The sequence below is a fragment of the Falco punctatus genome (genome assembly GCF_963210335.1).
Source record: "Falco punctatus genome assembly, chromosome: 4".
Classification (NCBI taxonomy): domain Eukaryota; kingdom Metazoa; phylum Chordata; class Aves; order Falconiformes; family Falconidae; genus Falco; species Falco punctatus.
Genome location: NC_137583.1, coordinates 112,083,347 through 112,106,827, shown reverse-complemented (window position 1 = coordinate 112,106,827; position 23,481 = coordinate 112,083,347). Strand labels below are relative to the sequence as shown.

Sequence of the window (23,481 nt, the reverse complement as noted above, 5' to 3'; positions counted from 1 at the left end):
CCTACTAGGCAAGGGAAAGACATTATTCAGCAGGATCTTGCCAACTGCAGAGGCTAGCATTGCTCTACAACTTTGATTTTAATAAAAGTTTTGAGCAGTGAAAGAGCAGACTTCATCTGTGTTGAGCAGAGACCAAACTGCTTGTATGTGTCGGAATCCTTCCCAGGTCATCCCGTGCCAGCCCAGAGCCTGCCTGTTGTCCCTTCTGCTGAAGGGCAAAACAGCACAAGCTTCTGCAGTCTGTGAAAAGAAATAAGTTGTCGGAGTTTGTTAAACATCCAGCTTGAAGCAAACGTGGAGTCCTCTTGCTCTTTGACGAAAAACGCCAAGCTGCTGAGCACAGCATTGGGAGGTGCAGCGGAGCACACAGCCCCTTCCAGAACGTCGAGATGCTCTGGCCTCTTGGTGCCGGACTAGTCACGGGTATTAACTGAGCATCGTTCGACCTCCTGTGATCGGTCCTGGCCTGTCCAACGTGCACTCTCTTCCAAACGATTGTAGGCTTCAGACTTCCATTCCAAGGTAAAATTTCAAATTCCCATGACCTAGGCAGCTGCAGTGGTTCCTGCTTCCTCTCGGTCTGGTTGGCAGCGGTGAGAGCAACAGCAGACTGGTCATGGGAAGGTTAACGAGCAGAAGTGGAATGGGAACCATCAGAGCTGTTTGATGAGCCTCTGTGCAGTTTCACGAGCAATCTTTGGCTGTAACATGCCACTAAAACCTACATACCTTTCTCTTTTAAATACATAACGGATAACTGCATTCCTCATTGAGGTTAGTTTGGAAATTACCATCTCTTACGATGTAGTATTTTTCACTTTTATATTTTTACAGCACTTGTAGAAGCCTAAGATACTGATCTGTACCTGAGACCACTGGAAAAATACAGTCAGCTCGTACGGGAGATGGAATTCCCTAAGATCCATAATTTAATCCTATCTTTATTTCACACCCTCTAACTGATGTGGAGCCACTCCGAGTTCTGCAGCACACCTGTGTGAATGGTGTAGGTGTTCTGCTGCAGGAGTTTTGCAATCTGCTTATTGACCAGGTAGCTTCACAGGTAAGGGCAGCAAACCATGTAAGTACCTGATAAGTAAATGTTACTTGATATACAGTACATCAATAACAAAGACATGGATTTAGTCTGTTAGTTGTCTAATAATCACCATAATTATATTACCGATACTTTCGACCAGTATTAGATTATTAAATTGGAATTTTAGCTGTATAAATCAGTATAGTTTATACAGTATAGTATAAATACTGTGTTTAGGGATGAAACACATTTCTCGTCTAGTGAAGGAGAAATATTCTTCGGAAGCCACGTAACCTTTTCAGGTCATTTTGTTGCTCCTTATCCCCTTCCTGTTGGTATAAGTTTACTGTGTCTTTTCTTTTGGCATTTCTTGGTAGGTATTTCCTTTCGTGAATTGCAAAATGCTGGTCAGAGCTACACAAATGAAGAAAACAGGGGGTTTGCAAACCAGCTGTGAACGAGCCGCCTTGATGCATTCTCTGTCACCAGTAAGCTTTCCCCATGCTTCTGCCGAAACCCACTGTTTTTGGGGGAGTGTGACAACGTAAATGTTGGCAAGCAAAGCTGTTCTGTAGGATTCACTGTTCTAGAGGCAGTCCTGTTGGTCAAGAAACAGGAGAATTCCCTTCGAAGCCAGCTTGTTGGACTTTCTACATGGTCATCACGCTCCTGCCCTAGGAGCCCTGCTGGAGGGGACAGGTGTCACCTGTCACCAGGGCCACCTGAGCCGGCAGCGAGCGCAGAGACCCCGTTCCCTTCTGCAAGAAACAGCTGATGGGTCACGCTGGCCAAGTCGGAGGAGGCTCGGCAGGGCTTGTCGCTGGACACAAGTCCCCTGAGAGCACCGGCGGGAGTGAACCCGCTTCCTCTGTTACAGGCTTACAGCAGTGTTGAAGTGGTGAGTGGGTGTAGGGCACTTCACTTTTTCATATGGGTTGTTTGTTTGTTTTTTTCAGGGGGGGAAAATGCTGTGAACATCTGTGCGCTGGAGGAATCCTCTCTGGCAGGATGGGAACTGGATGCTTAGATCTGTGCTTAGGTTTCCCTGTATTTGTGCTTAGAAGTGCTTAGATTTGCTTTGGAAGGGAAGCTGATCTGAAGAAATCATTGTTTCCCGTGTCCCAGCACTATGCTATCAGGTCTCTGTTTAGTTTTACTTTCTCAAACGTCTGTTATATATGGCAAGGCCCCATTTGGCGCTTCTTCGACTTTGCACCATCTCCTTCCTTCTATGTTTGACCTGGACATTAATAGCAGGCTAACATAAAATTTTCATTGAAAATGATCTGAATGCCTGGCAAATTAGTGCCGTCCCTTAGGCAACTACTGATGAATGACAGAGCCTGTGCATTCTGGTCTCAGCCCAAACCAGCAGGTTTTGAAGCGATGCCAAAAGGTTTGGATGGAGCCATATAAAATGCTTAGTTTGTAAGGTGTGGAGGAAGAGAGGGCAAGAAGTACTTAGGAGGGGTGGCAGTGAGAAGCTAAAAGAATCTGGGGGGGGGGGGGGGGGCATGGAAGTGGCAAATAAAATGAAAACTATGACCAGGAAAATTTCTTTATTTCCACCCACCCACCCCTCCCCTGCCAACCCTACTTGCATTAGGTTAATTAAAGACATTAACATCGTGTGTCTGATGTGAATCTGCAATAAATTTAAGTTATACCAGTTTTGGATAAACTGATGAAGCAAGAACAGCAAAAAAACCAACCTATAGTCCTGTCCTCATCACTGCTGCCCCCACCCCATCTCACTACATGCAGTGTTATCCGTGGATCCTGGTTGTCTCTTTCATGTTATTCATGTGTCTGTCCAGAATTAGGTACACATGTGATCTAGGTTTTATTCTGGGTTTGGGGGAAGCCCTCTTCCACTAATTTACTAAATGAAAAGAGCTAGGGGGACTTGTGTTGCCACTTGTGAACGTGCTGGCACAACATATGCTACGTGAGAATTAGTACCCAAAGGCTACGGAGGTGTTACGGCAAACAGGGGAATAAATTTCAAATATGACTTTTATTGGGGGGTGGGGGGGAAGTCCCTTTACTTTGTTGTTTCCTGAAACATTCACTGCACAAAAGAAGGTACATAAGGACAGTCTAGCTGGAAAGATTTGTTGAACAGGTTGAATGTATTTTGGAATCATCTCAGAAGTATTATGAGATAACTGACAAACTAGAATAGTTAGAGATAATAATTTTAAAAGATAATATATATTATTTTTGGTGTTCATATATAAAGTAGGAATATGACTGATGTCACGACTGCATTTTAAAAAGTTACTTAGAATTTTTTTCTTCTGCTGTGCATTTATTTACATTCTAGTCTGTGTCTTGCAGCAGAAAATCTTTTCAAAGGAGTAACTGGAGTAGCATTGGAGCACGCAGAAATAGCTAAAATGACGTTAAAAAAGCTTTAAGGATTCATTCTTTGGTCACAGAAATAAACTGAAGAGTTACTTCATCTGTGGCAAGGAATTTAAACCACGGAATTTCAGGTCAGGAGATGTGGGTTTCCAGATTCGGTGTGTTGCTCAACCACGTAGTGAAGACTGAGGTATTACTTGTCGTTTGTGTTGCTGGATAAACGCAGCATCTGAGGGATACGGGCTGTTCTCGGCTATACAGGCAGCAAGACTCAGGTTTCTACTATCCAGCGTGTGAAATTACAGTGCATAAGAAGAGTTAGGAGTGTTGAATAGGGTGCAAATATTGCGTGGTGTGCAAGGAGTAGACTAGTATCAGCAGCAAGAAAAACGCTAAGTCCAGCCCTCTCCAGCGTTTTTAAAGTTGCTTGAGTAAAGTGCTACTCTTCGTGTGCAGCCCACAGCAAGGACTTTCTCCTGAGCATGGCACCTGCCTCCGTTTTTCTCTAAGAACTGAGGAGGAGTCATCTGTTCATAGCTAGAAAAAATTCGGTGTTTTAAGCTAGTCCTTGGGTGAGCCAGAATGCTCTTCACCTCGCCTTTTAAATCTGTGCCAACAAGCAAGGGAAGATGAAAACCTGAGGTCAGGAAAGGGTTGTGGAATATTTTTCTACACTGGGTAATTGAGTCAGATGGGAACAGTCGTAGCTTCTTGTTCCTGTTCCTAGGGCCTTTTTTTTATGGCTCCTGAGCCTGGAAGCAGTTGCAGTAGGAGTCTGGACTGGCTGCAGATTAGGATGCCCTTCTGAGAGGTGGGGGATTCACTCTTGGGATCTCAGTGGGAAAACGATGTACTTAGTTCTGCAGTGATGTAGCTAGTGTGCTGCTCCAAACCACCCCTTTAAAATACTACCAGAGCGTAGAGCGATCCAGTCTTACAGAGCCTGATGGTGCCTCCCAGAGCCATCTCTGGAAGGGTTTGGGGTGCATGCCTTTTGGCTGTCCGTGGGCAGGCAGGTGGGGGTGTCAGGCTGGCGGCTGCTGTCGGTGCTTGGGAGCAGCACCCCGTGCCTCAGTCCTGCAGGCGCGGCTGCCCGTGCCCATCAGAGGCACCGCGTACAGCTATGGCGCATGAGCGAGCTCCTGCTGACCGTCTCGGTTGAGGTGGGCCCACCGAGAGCCCTGCCTCGCGCAAGCAGGCCCCTTTGGGGTGAGGGGCAGCTGAGCAAAGCCCTTGTAGATCGTGGGACTGAGCCAAGGGTCTGCAGTCCGCCAGGAGCCTGCTGGGGAACCCACCACTGCTTTGCTCCTAAAAGAACGGGTGTTGTATATTTCTAAACACACATTAAACCACTTATTTTCATCCCTTTGGGGCATAAAACAATTACTTTAAGTGAAATCAGAGACCACATTCATTTGGCACATGTTGCAGAGGAGGTTAAAGTAGGTTCAATTTTACTCCTCTGAGAAAGATTTGTGCTTAATTTTCATAGCAGCGTTTTGTGTTATGATAATGAATCGTGTTTATGCACAAAAGTACATGTTTCGTAGGGCTTGCTCTTTTTTATCTTGGCCTTTTCTTAACTTAATCTGATAAAATCAAAATGAAGCTCGATTTGTGTGTTCTATGGGACAATCGTTTCCACTTGTATTTTAATCCTGTAAGTGACTCAACCAGGATAAAGCCTTGCTGGAATTACCTGTTGCTTCGCCACTTTTTTTCATATCAGTTATTTAAGATGGCACAGGTTCTAACTTCATGTTCTGCCAGACTAGAAGAGAGACGGTCAAATGAGGCAAAAAACATCTCAAACATTAGGTTCATTCCTGGGTTTTGTAGAGGCATACTATTAATTAATTTTTATTCATTTGATCTAAGAAATTTTCATTAACATGTTGGAATTTCAAAAGCTGAAAAAGCTGGAGTTTGGTGGAATCAAGGGGAAAATTTTAAGCAAGCAGGTCTGCAGAATGAATGAAGAGTTTCTGGAAAGCTGTGAAGTTTTCAGAAAGGGCCTGAGCCTTCAGACTACAGTAACATGGTAATATTGCACCCTGCCCATAGGCATTTGTGCTGCGATTTCCTCATTTATTTAAAAGTATCTGTGAACTTGGAGGTTGTGAAACTGGGAATTTTATAGTGCTAAATGAAACTAGGCATGGGACAGGCTTCAGGCACAGCTGGGTTCAGTGTCTACCACTTCATTCTCTTAAGAAAATATTTCTGTATTTCTGGATGCTTTCCTTATGATCCTTATGACTGAATTACTTAGAAGTGCTGCATGTGGAGAAGCATTCAGATGGCTCTCACCAAAGAATTTGAGTGAATAAAATAAACTAGAGTGAATAAAATAAACAATTTACATAAAGTGAAACAAAATTCGCCACCAACTTTGCCCAAAATTAAAAAAAAAAAAGAAAGTTAAGTATTGACATACAATGTACAGACCTGAGAGTCAGCTCTGTGAGCTTTTTTTCATGAGTGTTGGGATGTAATTTATATACAGTTCTGATGTAAATAATAAATCAGTTGATTCTACTTGAAAGATAGAGAAGGATTTTAAAATGTTGGTATAGCAATGTCCGAATGTCCGAATGACCGAAATGTCCGAATGACCGAAATCTTAGAAGTTGTTACTATTAAAATAATATATATTAATAACAATGTAACCATTAGTAGAATATAGAAATATACTGTTCTGTTAGATGTGGTAGGAAATAAATTCTCTATGTGTGCACACTGATTTTTCTTGCAAATATGTGGCTTAATCTAGGTGGTTAAAAACCCAGTTGTAAACTGGATTTGAACTAAATGAATAGCAGTTTTAATTCATGCAGAAGCCTTGCAGAGTTCTTAATGTCTGTGGGGTAAATTCCTGGTACTGCTTTAAAATCCATTGCAAAGCTTCCCATGTCTTAAGGTCAGGACTCTGTATACTGTGCTTCTAAACTTCATCGCTCCTGATAAAATCCCTTACGATTCACACTAAATTCCTGTTACACAAAGCTACAATGCTGCCGCAGAAAGAAATAAGTGGCAGCAGAAACCTACTGCTGGTTTTTTTTTTTTCCTTTTCTTTCCCTGCCCCCCCCCCCCCCCATCATTGAGGCAACAGGATGCTCTGAAACATCCTTTTCTGCAGGAGCTGTGGTTTCAAGACACCCCTTCTCAGATCTGTATGTGTTTTGCCTGCTTTTGCCTTTACCTCTGTGGAGGATTCCCTACATGCTTGGTGTGTAAATGTTGGTGAAACACTTGAATAAGAGTTTTAAGCCTCTCGGTAAAGGACAGCAATTATCATATTTGGCCAGAGGTAGATAAGGAAGATGGTTTGAGCTGTTCCATTTTTGAAGCAGAGTCCTTCTGTAGTGATTTGACTGACTTGGGACAAAAAGCGATAGTTACAGCATGCTTCTGAATGGTCATTCTGTCTTGTAAGTTTGTTGACTTTCCAGCTTCTTGCTAAGTGAAGCATCATCAATGAGTATTAGTTTTCAAGTCTGAGCCACTCTTCCTTATGTATGCAGGCTTGGTGTTGACAGAAGTACAAGTGGAATACCAAGCACCAGTTACACTGTGCTGTTTTTGCTGTCATCACTAGAATACTTTTTTTTTCTTTTTTTTTATCCCAGGTTCTTCAGAAACTATTTACCTTTGGGTTTGACAATACTAATCAGGAGCTTTATCAAAAAACAGCTGTCATCTTATAGCTGATTTGTGTGTCAGAAGCTTCAAGGTCCATGCTCTTCTAAGTATGATATCTGGATAGCGTCCACATATTTGCTAGAACAAATTGTACGTGCTTCTGGGTAGGTAATGTGTAGTCTGTGTTTGATTGACATGTGGCTGGAATTGCCTGAAATCCAGAACAGAGCAGTAGTCTGGATTGTGGCATGGATGGGGGGTCTGACATCAAAGAGGACTGGAGGATGCTTAGCTTTCAGGGCAGGAATGTGGGCTTCTCAGACTGATCGTCTTAAATGGATTCTTGATGTGTTAAGTATATATGTTTTTAAACACATATCACACCCAGTCACAGAACTGAATCTGAATTTCTTTATTTGCTATGGAGACGTGCATGTAGTTTGCCCTGTTAGGTGCTGTGGGTATCTGTGGGTTTGTGCAGTGTGCTTAAAAAAAACAACCCCAAACAAACAAACCCCAAGTTAGATGAGGGGAGACATGTCTTAAATAAACAAGTTAATTCGATATGCCTTCCTAAAGGTGCTGGGTTTTATTTAAGTGTTCACCTTGACTATTGGTACTTTTATTTATTTATTTTTCAAGTGGCTTGCAACAGAAGAGAGGTGCCGCCAAGTTGTAAAGAAAAAAATATTTTCTCAGAGATGATGAATGTTTAACATATCTAACAAAGGAGCAAATGTAGTTTTATGTGTGTGTGTGAGCATTTGTGTTGCTAACAGGACAAAGCAGGAGGTGCTGGAGCTCTCCCTTTAGAGCCTGTGTGAACTTGCATTAATATGCACCTGTACTTTCTGCTCCGGTATTATTTTTCCAAAAGTCCTCATCTATGAATGCGGTTAATTACCTTCAGTATTAAGAAAGTACAGCTGTGCTATTGAAAACGACTGTTGTTCTGTTGCCTAATGCACGTGGCAGCTGCAGATTCTTAAGATAATCTAATTAAACGTAACAGTGAGAGTCAAAAGACGTTGTTTACTTAGTGAGTTGACTTCAAGTATTTGAGTAGGTGAAGTTTGATGCTTGTAATATCCTACTTAATGATAATATGTAGAGATAATTTGGGCTTGTAAAAACTTGTTGAGAAGTTCTTTGTTTAGCAGGAGGGTTAACAGGATGAAACAGCGTAAAAGTAAGGAGTAATGTTACCTGGCATAGTTGGTTATCCCTCTTTATCAAGCTTCCCAAACAGAGGTGTCACATGTGTATTGGTCTTGCACTGGTACACACGCATGTAGAACTTAAACTGTTATTTAAAAATGATCTGTATTGCTAAGCAGATGCTTCAGTGAACTCAGTTTCTGTAAAAAACCTGAAAGCATCACTGTTAGATAGCATTGATCGGTGCTCATCAGTTAAAATAGTACTGAAAAATCTCAGAAGTTTGTTCAGTGACAGAGGTGAGACATAAGTTGAGCGCAGCTATATGCTGCCCATCAGCTTTTCTTCCCATTGGGAAGACTTACCTTTTTTTTTTTTTTTTTTTTTTTTTTTTTTGTAACATTACAGGAGTTTGAAGATGATTATACTGAATGTAAAGCCAAAGCTCTGGATCCTGACAGGCATCTTGCCTCAGTTCTTTGTTAGGATTTCATGGTCGTTTGGGTTTAGAATCCATGTTGATGTCAGTACCCATACACATGAAACTGTTCTTCATTTATTATTAGAATTTTGTACATTGCTTAAAATATCCTTTATATCTCTAGGTAAGCTATTTGTGAATTGAATGCCTCGGAGCACTGACTAACATATTTCAGCTGCAGAATCAAACAGGTCTTGGAATCTATTCTTGTTTTCATGAGGATCTGAATACAGATTCTTTCCAGAAGTTAGCCCATAGCTATGGCCAGGTCTAAAATGTAATTCAAATGGATTCCCCGCTCACTACCATTTGGCATTTGCACTTCACCGCACGAGGCATGGAGAATGCCGTGGATGGCAGATGTGTCCAGGCTCTCCATCCAGCGTAGCACATAGTTAACCTGGGTAGCTGGAACATGTTTCTGCAGTAGTATGTATTATTCTTAAGCAGGAATAATTAATTTTTAATTAAATTAAATTTAAATTATTTGCTTAATTTAATTATATACAATATAAAATGATACAATAAATATTATGAATATTTTATATTATAAATAAATATAATAAATAGTTTAAAAATAAAATTTAAAATAGTTAAAAATTTAGAAAGGCAGGGAACAACTAATTAGAAACAGTTCTTTAAAATACAATTTAGGAGCTGTCATAAATAGAACCTGAATAGGTGATGTCACGTTATTAAGAAAGAGTTAAGTATAGAAGATGTTCAAATGGGTGGTTGTCCTGAAAGGCACAAGGTGAAATCTCACATTTTAATTACCCTTGATGAGGCCTCCAATGGAGTATTGTGCCCAGGTACAAGTGTTACACTTGGGGAAAGAGGATCTGTTGATGGTCATTGAGGCTGAAGAAGAAAAGACAGAGAACAGGCATTAAAGTACGTTAAATATTTCTACATACAGGAAGGAAATAGTCTGTTCTCTACATCCAGAACAGAATTAACTTAAAGTGCAGAAGGTTCAAGCCTGATGACTGGGAAAACCACTTTATGCCAAGCGTAATGAATTACCGAAATAGCTTGCTAGGGGTGGTGACAGGCTCTTCGATACTGAAAAATCTTTCAGGGAGGGCTAGAAATACATCTCTTGGAAATGGCATAGGTATAGCAGACCTCTTCGTGGGGCAGGAAGATGGACTAATTACTCCTGAAGTGCCTTTTACACATACCTTTCTATGACATTGTATACATTGCACTCAAACCGTGTAAAAGGATTGCAAATTGGTTGTAGTAGGTGTGAGGCAGTAATGATTAATACTGAACTACAAAGCCTGAGTAAATTAATTATCCATAGGTTGTCACTTTTGGCATTGCTAGCTGTTAAGTGAGTTTCTTGCATTTAATGCTGGTGTTTACCCTGTTCCTTTACAAACTTATTTTCTCGCTGAGTTCAGATAATACAGTATTAAATCTACTCTTTCAAAAGGCAGATAACTTGTCTTTAGACATAGCAATGAGAACGGAAGGTGACATCCTCACAGAAGTTGCCTACTTGCCCCTTGTTTGGTAATTTTTTTACAGCAGTAGGCATTCTTTTTCACCCAGAAAACATTTACTTACAATTAAGAGTTTGAAATTGTGTGAGGCGCTGCAGGAAGGGGCTAGTGACTTATGGCAGAGGATATAGCTGGAAAAGGGGAGAAAACACACAGGTTAGAAAAATGCAGGACGGGATTTAGAAATTTAGGTTTAGAGTGTGGGGTATGTGCCTGGATCTAGAAATCCTAGTTCCATACTATCTAGGATCTAAGGTAACCTGTTACTCTTCAGCATTCTAGAATTCATCTGTTTAGTACAATTTAAGGACATATTTGGAAATCTGTGGTCTATCAGCACATGGCACGTACCTTGTATACATACATTATAGCTTGGTACAGTTCCAATACTTCTACTTCAGAAGCATTTTTGATGAGGTTTCAAGTTGAGAGTATTACAGAAAGTAACCTACTCTTACTTTGCTGTTTGTTTCCCCCCCTTTTTTTAAAAAAAAAATTCCTTTTTAAAATTCTAATGATCTTTGGAAGCTTTCAAAAAAACCCTGTTGTCATGCAGATATTTAGCTGAAATTACAATATTTTATTGGAAATGTTTGATGAAGAACTGGATAATTTAAGACATACACATGATGAACACATTAAAAAGGTATTGCACAATGCAAAAGTAAAAGATTATTTTCTTGTTGGTTCATAATGGCTTAATTTCTGTTTTAATAAGCAGGTGGAAGAAGGGAATGAAATAATTAACAAAACTATGCCAGTTACTTCAGGAAGCCTTAAATGGTCTGGAGAGTGGAAGGAATGAATACAGGCATTTTGGTCCTACTTCTCGCCTGGCTCGCCTGTGAGCGTTCACACAGTCAGTGCTTTAGTGGAAAGCTAAGAGCCTTTAAATAAGGGGTTGCTAATCACTGAGCAAGTGTGATCTGCATAATGTGGTCTCTTACTCAAAGTAAATATAAGAATCCGTGTTTTGCATGTGTACAGTTCAAATTTTATGGTATAGTCTGGAAATTTCCTGTTTCTGCATTGAAATGCACTCAGCAGGACTCTCGGAATTGCTTTCTAATAACTGTAAGAGGTTTGCTTGATGGTTGTTTGGGTGAGTCAGTGACTAGCAAACCCAGGAGTTTCTCTGCTTCCGATCAACACTAACATATCCCACATAAACAGTGGTGGTGGTCTATGGTGACAGCACTTTCAGAGATACTTATGGAGGACCTGGACATCCAAGTTATTTAAAAATTGTGCCACATCTCTCTTTCCTTTCCTAATCCTTCAGAAAATGTGTTTTAGGTGGCAGCATAAAGGACGGAAAGCTACAGTAGGTGTCTTAGGCATACCTGAATTAAATTATTGAGTAATAACAATTCCAACTGTGGACCACTGACATAGCTAGTAATGTGCAAGGGGGGACACACACACATATGCTCCTGTTTTCCCGGAATTTTAATTGCTCCCAGTGTTCTCACTTCTTTTATGCATCTTTTCCCTCTAGTTCAATTTGGTAAATCAATGGATAGCTTAAAAATGGCCAGCATCCACAGACCTTCATCTAAAAATGACTGATGTGGTAAGCTACAATTTTTCGCCAGAATTTGTTTGTGAATTGCTATAATCAACAGGAGAAAACTGCTTAGGTGTGGTTTTTAACTTGCAGAGTCTTAGAAAGTCCAGAAGCTCCTTTTATTTCTCAGAAATATGTAGACGTGTTGAAATTCCATGACCAATATGTAGATCGGACCTGCTGTGAATGGAAAGTGCAGGTGGACAAAGTCTGTCAGTTTAATTTAGACCAACCTCTAATGAAGCGTAATCCCAAAAATAACCTTCTGAGTGTGAGTTTTGATCCTAAGGTATGTATGTATAATTGTAACTAAATCTGTATCTGATGTTTCTCTTTGACTTCATATTCATAAGATGACAGTAATATTCTAGGGTATGAGTAAATCTTAAATCTTGCTTATCTTGTTGTCTTTGTTCTTACTTTAAATGGTAGAGAAGTTTATTACAGTAGTAAATGGTTTCCCCGGAGACGCACGGAGGAATATAATAATGACAATTAGCTCTTTCCCTGTAAAATGCAGCGGTTAAGTTACCAAACTTCAAAAAAAGCCCTTAGATCCCTACCCTTAGATTGTTGAATACTAATTTAAAGATGTCTCCTGTATGCTTTCTTATACTCCAGTCATCAAAAAGGTATTCTAATGCCTTCGTGTCTGAGATTTAAATACAAAGTAAACAAAAAGTCATTGCGTTGAGGCTTCTGCAAGGATAAATGTAAGATAAACTGTTTCTTTCCTTCTTGTAACTAGTGGCTTTTTGGAGAGAGGTGAAACGTGTCTAGTTGTTGAGCCGACCCAGCATTGCAGATTCTGCTGTAGCTGTACGTGACAAAAGGAACAATTCTGCAAATGTTCGTGGTGGTGGGATATGTTAGCAAAGTGTGGTTTCTTTTTTTTTTTTCTTTTTTCTTCCTCCGGTCCCTTGCAACTTGTGTGCGTATGTGTGAGCATGTGCATGGCTCTAAGTGTCCTGTTGCTGAAAGGAAATACTGCATCTTTGTCTAACAGAATCCTGCCCACGTTTTACCCTTCAGCTTGCCGTGCTGGCTGCAGCTGAGCACGAGATCCCTGGGGGCACTGCCAGTCTGGAGCTTCCAGGCTGTGGGTCCAGTTGCCCTCCTGTAGCTTACCTTCTGTCCAGCAGCCTCTTCTGTCCTGAGAGACCGAAGGTCCGCATGCTTTCCCTTTCACAGCGTATAGACCTCCCTCAAATAGCTGTTCTGCCCAGTAAACACATCATGTGTGGGACATTGCAGGGATTTCATCCTTTGTGTGTCTTTCTCGTGAACAATGTATCAGAAGCCTGGAACTCGTCACTCAGCTGTAGAGCAGGCTAATGCGGGCTGCTCTACAGGTAGAATATTCTCTGGTTGAAAAGCAGCTGAGAACTATCGATGACCAGCTAAGAGAAGCAGAGGAAACGTGCGTGTGGCAGGCGACAGCCCCCTGAGACCACTTCAAACAAGTGAAAATGTCAGTGTGTGATTTGGAGCAGAGTGTTCAGCAACCAAAAGGAAAATGTTAGTCAATCCGGGGAATTACGAGCGCTCGGATGGAACATGCCCTCTTTTTCAGGAAAGGTAAGAAAGAAGTTCTGTTATAGCTGGATGATGAAGGAGAAAGACTTGCTAAGATACAGAAAATGCTGCAAGAAGATAGCTACCAGCTCCATCATCTTGTTGAGGCCACAGCCAAGTGAGCTGTATTTGATGTGGTGATATGTGTGTTAAATATTTGACTATTAATGCTTAGTCATTTGTGGTTTTGTTCAATTATTTGCGTTATTGCACAAACCGCATAAAAGTTCTTGAAGACTGATGTTTGAAGACAAATAGCAAGAAGGGAGAATACTTTTGGGCAGCATTTGAAAGCAACGTTAGTGCTTTTGAAAATTGGTAGATGGGGAAAGAATGGCAAGCTGCAGTCATGATAGCGCTGCTGTCTCATTTTTGTAACTCTGAGCTGTGTTGTTCCTGTGATCCCCATAGGTAAATTTCTGCAGCTGGAGAAATTGTGCAGAAACACTTTCTTGCATTAGATATATTGTGAAATAATTTTAATTTGAAATGTGAATATTCCATCCTTTTATATATACATATAATTAAAAATATGCAACAGATAACTTTACAGTTTGTTTATGAATGCTAAATCAAATTATGATATCCTTAATTTTGAACTGCTGCATTACATGACTACAAGTGATATGCCATACAGTGACAAAGAACTTGAATAAGGTGTGAATGCAGAAGCAGGGGGGTTTTTTTGTCTTTTTGCCCCAGTTTTGCTAATTTTTTGAGGAACCTGCTTCTGTGGCTACTGCAGCAAATTTCTGTGTCTGTTATCAATATTAATCATAGTGTTACTCTCTGGAGTACCTTTTAGGTCAGTTTCAGTTCTAATTTTATTTGTATTACTGCCTTTATTTATGCTATTTATATTTATTTAAAAAGATCAGAATAAAGGTCTCTTTAATGTTTAATTAAATATAACAAGGGTTGGTACTGCAATGCAGAACAAACATGCAGAAGTGTCTTACAAAATGTGATGCTGTATTGTATGATAGTTTTATGCCAACCTGTAGTCTTGTCAGTGCAGGGCTGCCTTCACCTTTGCACTGAGTTTAGGTAGTGTAAATGCGATTCGAAGGAGTTTCAGGAGTCTCCTACACTGACCAAGGTACGGTCCAGGAGCACACCTGATACAAGAAATATTAGAGAGCATTGGTTTATGATGTACATCAATTATATAAAGTAATACTGAAACAAGGAGGTGTATTGAATGAAGATACACATTAACACAACCCTATATTATTGTACTTTTCAATTGTTTTTTTCTTTATTTGCTTGTTTAGGGAGATTTAAAGCTCTTCAAATAAGATTTCTCTGCCTCGGAAGATTTATATAGAATATGTTGATGACATTACGGTCGATGTTTTATTTAACACCATAATGCATTCTTTAGACTTCTTTTTGGAGAACATAGAAGATAGTTGGAAGCCAGCTCCACTTTTCCAAGCATAAATGAACCTTAATAGTCCAGAGATTGAATTTGAACCTTCTCTGGATAAAGAGGCTGGTGATGGCTTTTATAACCTAGTAGATGAACACCTGGGTGATGTTTTCCAAATGCCTGCCCAGGTGAAAAAGACAGCAGCACACCTGGGATCAGAACAGTACCAGGTGTGTCTGTAAACAATGAATCCAATTAATCCTACCATGCAAGAAGTTTATTTTTAGTTGCAAACTCATTTAATAGCATCAGTCTTCAAATCCTGAGCCTCACCTGTTCTCTCAGTTATGCGGTTTATAGAGGCACAGTCCCGTTAACTTCTAACGGGAGTTAGACGTGCTTCCACCCACTTCTGCACCCGTGAGCAGCAGAATGAAGTTGTCCGTTTTCCACAGAGCTCATTGAAATGAGCTGAATATTCATCTCTCGGTTCCTGCGCTGTAAGCTTCCACCTCGGGTGGCGTGTTGAACTCTGTAATTCTGCACGTAGTGGAAACTTGACCTCTTGGACGAGTAAGGGATTCTCCACTGAACTGCTGGGCAGAATTATATATTGGCCATGAAAGTTGTTGTTCGGAGTTGAGTAACTTGCAAAGGGTGTGTATACAGTTTGGTTTTGTGTTCATATAAGGAAATGTTAAACCTGAAATTAGAAGAGCTGCGTGAATTGTAGTTTTTATTGTTAATAGATCTCTGGGGAAAAGGGATGGAATTCCGGTCTTTCATCTGCATATAAATTTAAGCAATTGATATTACTGTCTCACCTACTGAAATAAGAAAACTTCTGGTTTGATGCCTAGAATGATACGGACAACACGTCTGATTTCTGACAGATCAAACAGGAGATTATGGAGAGTGCGGCAAATGTTACCGACGTCGCCCTGGAGTACAGAAGATCACTTGCTAGCCCTGTGCATCTCTGGCTGGAGGGCTGGTCTGACTTTATGAAGGAATTCCTTCCTATGGTCATGGTTTAGCATCCACAAAGATGCCCCTTACTGGTGAAGTTTCTCAACAGCCTCCCACTATGGAACTGTTTAAAGAGCAGGCAAGAAAGCAACTAGTCCTAGTAACTGGCTATTTAGTGTGTGTGTGTATGTGTGAAATTTGAGGAGTAGATGCATGTATTTCTCTCCTGTTCCAGGTTGACATCTATGAAAACATGTATGTTCAGAAAAGCAGCTTTGAAGGCTCAAATGTTTTTGATAGTTGGTTTAAACCAGATATGAAGCCTTTCAAAATGAGATTGCTAAACATTAAGAATGGAGCTGGGTGTTTAAGGAGTATTGCCTGCAATTTGTCATTGTTTGATAAAATGGAGGGTGTGTGTGCATGTTTACATGCACTAAAGATACAAATGTAAGCTTGGGGTGTTTTTACATGTAATAATTCAATGAGCTGGGTTTGCAGCTTTTTAAATCTTTATTTTCTTAGTGGTGTTTTGTTTTCCAGATCTTTTACTTGCTTATCCTGTTGGGATAATTCTCAGTAGTAGCACTTGCCACCTCTGAAAATCAGGCCCAGAGCGTCTTAAAATAATGTAGTAAAACTGTATTTGTTTTCTCTTATAAATAACATTCTTATTCGCTACAGAAAGGATTATTTGTCATCCTACCTCTCTCTCTTTGGTAGTCTAACTGACTTACAAGAATGTATAAAAGTGACAGATGCTGCGCTCAAAGGAGAGGTGACCAAGGGAGGTTATTGTGTGCTGGTAGAAATCATGGGGCACCTCTTCGCTGTGCAGGCGAGGCAGACAACTGCCGATGAACTCTTTGAACCTTTAAAAGAGATGGTTGCACTGTTAGAAACCTAAGGAAACCTAATTTGGACGTAAGATGCCAGGCAACGTTTAAGCTCCATTAGGGGTACCGTATCAAAAGAAATATTTCATGTTTACACATGTGTATATAGTCCTAAAATAGCAGTATTTGATCTCAGCGATGTAAAATAATTCCATTCTCCTTGTTCCTTCTCAACTGCCAGCAATAAACCCAGGTAGCTTATGTCCTTTAAAAGATTTGTTTTACGCAAATGATGGAAAATCAGTTCAAAAGAGCTGTTACGTTTTGTTCTGATGAGGTCTGTAGTGAGTTTTTGCTATTTTATTTTTTTAATTAATGACCAAGCCACGTTCACATTCATAAGCCTCCTCCCAGAAGCAGAGCCATACAGAAACTCCAGTAAGCGTGCTTCCTACGCTGCTCTGCCTTCCTTGCCGTGGTTAGCAGTAGGCTGGGGCTCCGTCCCAGCGTGGGTGCAAAAGCTGGGATCTGATGCCTGCCGGGTAATGCTGTCTTTCAGACATCCTCAGCTGCTTGTTTCTGTAAGTATTCTGCCTGCACCCATATCCCAGTGATAATTCTTTTGGGTGGCAAGTGAAATTTGGGGGGGTTATCTGAAGTTAGCAAAACTGGGTTTTAAAAAGCCCCGCGGCTGCGGTGGTTCCTGCTGACCCTAGAAGAGCTTGTGAAGCTGTGGCTTTGAGATCAGCGTTTGCGTACGAGACACCTTTATTTGGCCTGGTCTGGGAGATGTGCTACACTGGAAATAGCATTAAATATAACTGGGTAGAGCTTCAACTAACGTTTTTCATCAGATAAGCTAATCAGTCAAAACGAAAACTTCTCATCAGTTTCAGTGAGGTTTCCAGTCCGCAGCAGGATTTCTATTTCTGTGTCAATCTTGTCCAAACCAGACTGAGGTGATGACTGGGAAAATAAATGTAGGATTTCTGACATGGGCCTTAAACTAGTCTTCTAATGGCTCTGAAGCGACTTGGGCTTGGGCTTCTCTTTCTTGTACTTTTGACACAGACAAAAAACCTGTCAGGGTATTTTTTTCATCATGACGGAATGTTGTTGGGGGTTTTTTTGGTTGTTTTTTTTTCCACATGGCTCACTGAAGGGCTTTACTAGAGATCTTTTAGAGATTTGTAGAATGAGAAAGCTATTTCCAGGTCAGCTTTATGTATTTGAAATGTGTTAAAGCAGCAGGGGTGGAGCTGCCTGTTTGACTGCGTGGAAGATCCTCAGCATATTTTTGAATGAAATTTTATGTCATTATACATAAAATAACTGAGTCCATTAAGTTCAAGTAGTTTGATTACCAATGATCCATGCAAGTAATTATTTTAAAGTTGACAAAAATTCTAGTAAAATCTGTGACGTAGAGTATAGCTTGTGGTTAAAGAGATCCGCCACTTGGATTTGTTTTTTATAGACAGGTTTTGAGGTGTCTTCACTCTTTAAGACACAAATTTCGCTGATACATTTCTGCCGCATCTGACATTTTTTCTTTCAAGATAATGCTACTCTGTTAACTTAAGAATTGCCTGAAAAACGGAATGCTGTTACAGAAGAGAGCTGTGTCAGTAAAGCACAAGTAACTCCTCTTCAGGCATCTGATGTTGCAGTTATCAAAAGAAAATTCACTTGATGTGTGTTGAATTCTGGGATCAGACTTTTTTTTTTTTTAAATCTGCTTTTTTAATGAGAATACAATAGTGACAGGTGTGTTTCATCGGGGAAGCAGATGGAATTCGGAGAAAGATTTAAAATGGAAGCTCCCTTTCAGTGTGGTGCAGAAAATGCATACGCTTGTTTTGATAAGGTAATAGGGAATCTCAGAAAAACATACATACTTGTAAATATTCCAGTACTGTATCTAATGATATTTCAGTGTACTTACTAAAATATTTGTGGTTTGTGGCTTGGGGTTTTTTGGGGGTTGTTTGTGGGTTTTTGTTTTGCTTTCTTTTGTATTTTTGGCAAATCTGGATTTCTACTGTTTCTCTTCCAAAGTTACGTATGCTTACTGATAAAATAACAAAAATCAGAGTACTTGCTCATATTCTTTGTTCTTGTTCTTTTTTAAAAATGTCAGCATAATATGCTCTTGAATACAGTAGTCTAAAGTGGACTATTTAGTGGATCTTTTTAAAATGTCACGATGGGACTTTGTTAAGATTTATACAACTTTAAAGTAAGGAAAAGTGGTTTAATAAGTTAAGGGATTTATTGCAAAAGTATAATTTAACTGTTTTCTATGCAACTTTTCTTTTTATGGTTCAAATATAGAGTCCTTTGTATGCCTTTTGGGTGCTTTCAGAGACAATGCAAATGCAGGGTTTTAACTTCTTTGCATTAATTGCTCTCAGCTTTGTTTACATTGAATCATATACCCAGACTCTATAGATTTCACTGCCAGGTTTAGGTAAGCTCAATACACCCTGTAACTGTACTTTGAGTCCTCTTTTCTTCTTCAAGGCAAATCAAGAGCTTGAGATGCTGGAAAAAGAAATGTTACTGATGCAGGAATCTGCAAAACTACTTGAAGCAGCTGTTCCAGATTCAAGCAAATGAAACAATGTCAAAAAGAAGTGCAGTTGCTAAAGAAATGTTGGGTATTAGTGTTTATATTAATGTAAGAATTTTTTTATATAAAAAAGTAATTAGGAAGTTAGAATAAGTTTTGAATGTTATACTTTTAAGTTGATCCTGGAAGTGTTAGACTTTTGATTTAGAAAAAAGAACTTTAAAATACTGAAGATTTCTATATTCCTTTTGGTGTTGAAAATACAGTTGCTATGTTTTAGAATACCCGGAGCAAAAACATCTCTGTTCTCAAGTTAACCGGTTTCAAGATAATCCCAAACCAAAACAACCTCTGTAGTTTCATTTTGAGCTTTTTAAATAGCAGTAGCTTGCTTGAATAGTTAAAATCATTGAATAAAAATTCAGAAAGCTGGAAAATTCCACTGCAGAACTGAAGACTCTACATTAGAAAGCTGTAGAAGGCTAGAAGCCAGAGTCCAGAAAAGTCTGTACAGACCTGTATGGGAAATCAGCCTTGTACCGTTCTGTTTCCCTCAAACAGTTGTTTTTCATCAGCAAGGATAGAAATGTATGTACTGGATTTTCTTTCCATAATTTTGTGTGTAGCATTTGTATGGCGAGGAGGGGGTGAGGGGCAGTTCTCCCACATCTCCCAGGTGTACCTGTATGTCCTCAGTAGATACAGGTGTGTGTTTGATAGTGCAAGAAAGGTATGTATGCACACCTATCAGATACTAAAGTATGAAACTGTTTAAAAGCTTGGCTTTTGGGTTGAATTTTGAGAAGCTGGATAATTTTGTGTGCTTTCTAGGGAGTGGTGGTGTAGGGTCGGAAAAGAATGGGGTCCAGGAGCTGTTGCTGTGCGAGGGGCTTTCCCCTGCAACCATTGATCTGTCATGTAGCAGAAGCTTGTCTTTGCCAAATGTTGTTGATGCTTTTACCTGTAGTTGCTGTTTTAGAGCAGCATTGGTGGTTGGACTGAAATCCAGCGGAGGCAGATTAATGAGGAACAGATGGATCTGCAGCTCAGAGGGTTTGCCAAGGCAGGTTCCATAGCTGTCTCTTTCTGCAATTTATCTGTCTTGGTGCCACCCCTTCCTCACTCTTCCCACCCACTTTGATGTTTCAGTGGATTTGTTACTCATCTCCAAACTGAATGTTCTGGAACGTGTTTTGTTTTGGGGGGGGGGGTCCTTTAAAACTTTATTTTCCTGGGTGAGTTTCCAGTCCCTGCGGAGGTATATGGTAAAACCGTGCTGTCGCTTCTTTGAATTGAGGCAGTTTGTGACAGAATAAAGAGGGTGGGGATTTATGACAGGTCCCACCAGATGAAAGCCATTATTTTTAGAGACAGGTGGAATCTGCAGAGGTTTGTCTGCTCTGCTCTTGGGCATAGCTCCAGAGTGCTGGGAATTGCAGCAAAGGTGCTCATTTTTAAAGGGAAGGAACTTTCTTTCCTTGAAGTATTTGCAATGTTTTGTTGACGGTATCCCTGCGGAAGATAGTTCCAATGGGACAAGGGACGTATGAAGCAAAAATGGTAATAAAGCCCCCAGACTATTTGCAGGACGCTAGAGGAATAGCTGTGGTTCATAGGTTGTATAGCAAGGGAGTATGGAAGGATGGAAATCTTGAATCTAATGGGTATCAAGTTTCTTCTTGTTCAGGAATAAATAAGTTTGATTGCATGCGCAATCAGTAGTGCTTTAAGAGAAGAATCAGACTTTACAGCAGGTGTCTTGGCTTGAATTGCTTCAAAGTTCCAGGCTCCACCTGGTCAGTTCTCATACTAAGTGTGGCCAGGCTGTGATAGGGGTGGCAAAAGCAAGGGGAGGGTTGAGATAGCCGCATGCTCGTTACTGTGCGTCATGCGCTGTGGTACATGTGCCAGGTCCTGGAAGGGAGAGCGTGCTGATCGCTGTCCGCGAGCTGATCGCTTGTGTCATGTTCATCACGCTCTGGTGGGTGTGAGTCTCCGTTACCCCTCTGAGCGGTGGTTTTGAGTGTATGAAATTTATGGGTGCTTTTATCTGCAGTGAAATAATAAGAAAAATAGACTTAAATCATCAGAGCATCTGGCACTGATCCAACCGGAGTCATAAAATCACTGTGTAAATGCAGTGTTAGCACGGTTCCATTACTTTGAGTGACATACTGGAAAGTACATTTCCAGAGCCTTTGCTTTGTCTGCCACATAAACAAATGACCACAATAACGTCTTCCCTAGTCTTGTGCTAACCACTGCTGTCCCACGCATCTGCACGTGAAGCAGGGAAGCAGAGCTTTCTGACAAACTATCCACATTGTTCTTAAAGTTATCAAGGTGGCTGTTAATGGGAAGTAATTATTGCGATTATTTTAATCCTGTTCCTTCGGAAGCATGGTCTTTGGATAAAAAAGGTCTCTTCCTGCGATGTACGTAGAGGCTTGGGGTGAAAGGTGAAGAATCTGATGTCATTGTGGAGAGCAATATTGAAGCTGCAAAAACACACACTGGTCCCAGGTTGTGAATGGGACAGGAGTAAGTGTTCAGCCAGGGACCTTGGCGACGGATTTTCATGCTCTGCAGATAGATGCAGCAGTGCTGTCAGGCGTGTGGTAGAGCCACAGCTGCCAGCTATTCAACGTGTAAGGGAAGCACAGATTTAAGTTTCAGACAGAGGCGTCTCACGGGTTGAGAACTGAATTTTTAGTCTCTGCTCAGACAAAAGGACCGATTCTCTGAAGGAGACCTGGCTTGCTATGTTAGAGGGCTCTTCTGTGCCTGGCTGTCTCCCTGCTGAGCCTGGAAACAGCACTAAGCTTGAAAGATTCCCTGCCTGGTCTGGGACAGGGGAATAATTCCCAGTAATAATTTCCATTAAATATTTATAAGTAAACCGAGCAAAGTGGCTGGAAACTTTCCTGGAGAGCAAAAGAGATTGTTTCTTAATAGTGAACAGAAGAAATGATGGGCAGAGGGAAATGGAAGGTAAGAAGAAAGATAGGCCACCTGAAACATTAGCCTGCTAGTACATTTTTTAAGAGTTAATGTATAGGGACACTGTTGACCTGACAGTAGATGGAAGGAAAAACAAAAAACAAACAAACAGACAAAAAACAAAAAAAAAAGGGAAGTGCCCAAAGGGGTAGAGATTTATATGCTTTACTCAACTGTCAATCATATAGCTGGAAAAAGAAATAAGTTTGTATGAATAATAAAATAAAAAGTAATTTCAATTTCTCATAAAGAATCCCAGTGGTTTCTAAGGTATGACAGACCAGTTGTTGATTTTCAAAATTTGAATAAAAACTTTCTTAACCATTTTGAAAAAAAATATTGAAGTTCAATTACAAATAATTTTTAAATGAAGAAAACTGGAAAGCTGAAATAAAAACACAGAAGTGAGTGAGCATAACAGCATGTTTATTCTCAAATATACCAAGCAATTTTACATGCAGTTTTAAGAAAAGCATGTTTTATGTTATTTTTAATGAAAAAGGCTCCTAAACAGGCCTAGCACAAAAATTTTGAGGTTTTAAACAAAAATTGAAAAAAATGGTCGACTGTCACCTTCTCAAAGCCTTGATCAAAATTTTAAGGTTTTGATTTTAAATAATATATTACAAAGCAGTAACAAATTATGGCAAATACTCCCACCCCTCCCCAGGATTTCTAGTGTGCAAATACTGTGTCTGTAGTTTACATCAACTTTGATGGCAGCAGTGCAAATAAACTTGTCTTTTAGTGTTATGGTACACAGTATGTCACAGTACAAGAGAAAAAAACCCCAAAACAATAACAGCATCAAGAAGTATTTCATCTAGGCTGACTAAATTCAGTTTGGGTGCAACTCTGAAGGTATATCTAGTATCTAGAGTGCATATGACTTACTCTGTTGGTTTTTACTTGGATTTCATTTGAACACTTTGTTTATATGCTTATGTCTGATTTTTCTTATTCGTTTACTTATTTTTCTCTCTACTGTCCCTTTGCCTTATAGGTCAGGCTGTTGGTAGCAGAAAGTTCTGCCTTGACAGACCTTCTGGGACTCTCGCTTCATAAGGCAGATGAAGTCCAAAGTATAGTTGAAAATCCTGTCAAAGAGCTGGGTACTGAGAAGGCGAGAGGTGCCCATTTTTTCCTTCTGTTTTTTCAGAATGGTATGTAACAAACTATTTTTTTGATTTAGTTTTGTTTCAGGAAATTATATTTTCACGTGACTTAACCTAGGGAGCAAAATTCAGAGCCTAGTGAAACTAACTTCTTGTCTGTGGTGTAGTTTACCATCTAAAGCGTGCATTAGATATTAGATATAATTTAATTAAAATTCTCAACTCAAAATGTGAAATGTAATATATACAGACGGACGTAATTACTACTCCTCCT

The 23,481-nt window shown here is 40.1% G+C and overlaps 1 protein-coding gene across 1 annotated transcript in view; it reads left to right on the top strand.

Moving 5' to 3' along the window:
* DNAH11 (dynein axonemal heavy chain 11) overlaps positions 1-23,481 on the top strand; it is a gene marked incomplete at its 5' end in the record, with an annotated part of 158,358 nt that overhangs the window by 11,393 nt on the left and 123,484 nt on the right. Inside the window, 13 exon segments of the mRNA XM_080383229.1 lie at positions 890-956; positions 960-995; positions 10,758-10,766; positions 10,770-10,847; positions 10,923-10,993; positions 11,862-12,078; positions 13,094-13,213; positions 14,643-14,783; positions 14,787-14,953; positions 15,266-15,288; positions 15,888-16,034; positions 16,037-16,080; positions 23,096-23,204. Of these exon segments, the coding sequence (XP_080239355.1) occupies positions 890-956; positions 960-995; positions 10,758-10,766; positions 10,770-10,847; positions 10,923-10,993; positions 11,862-12,078; positions 13,094-13,213; positions 14,643-14,783; positions 14,787-14,953; positions 15,266-15,288; positions 15,888-16,034; positions 16,037-16,080; positions 23,096-23,204 (1,229 nt within the window).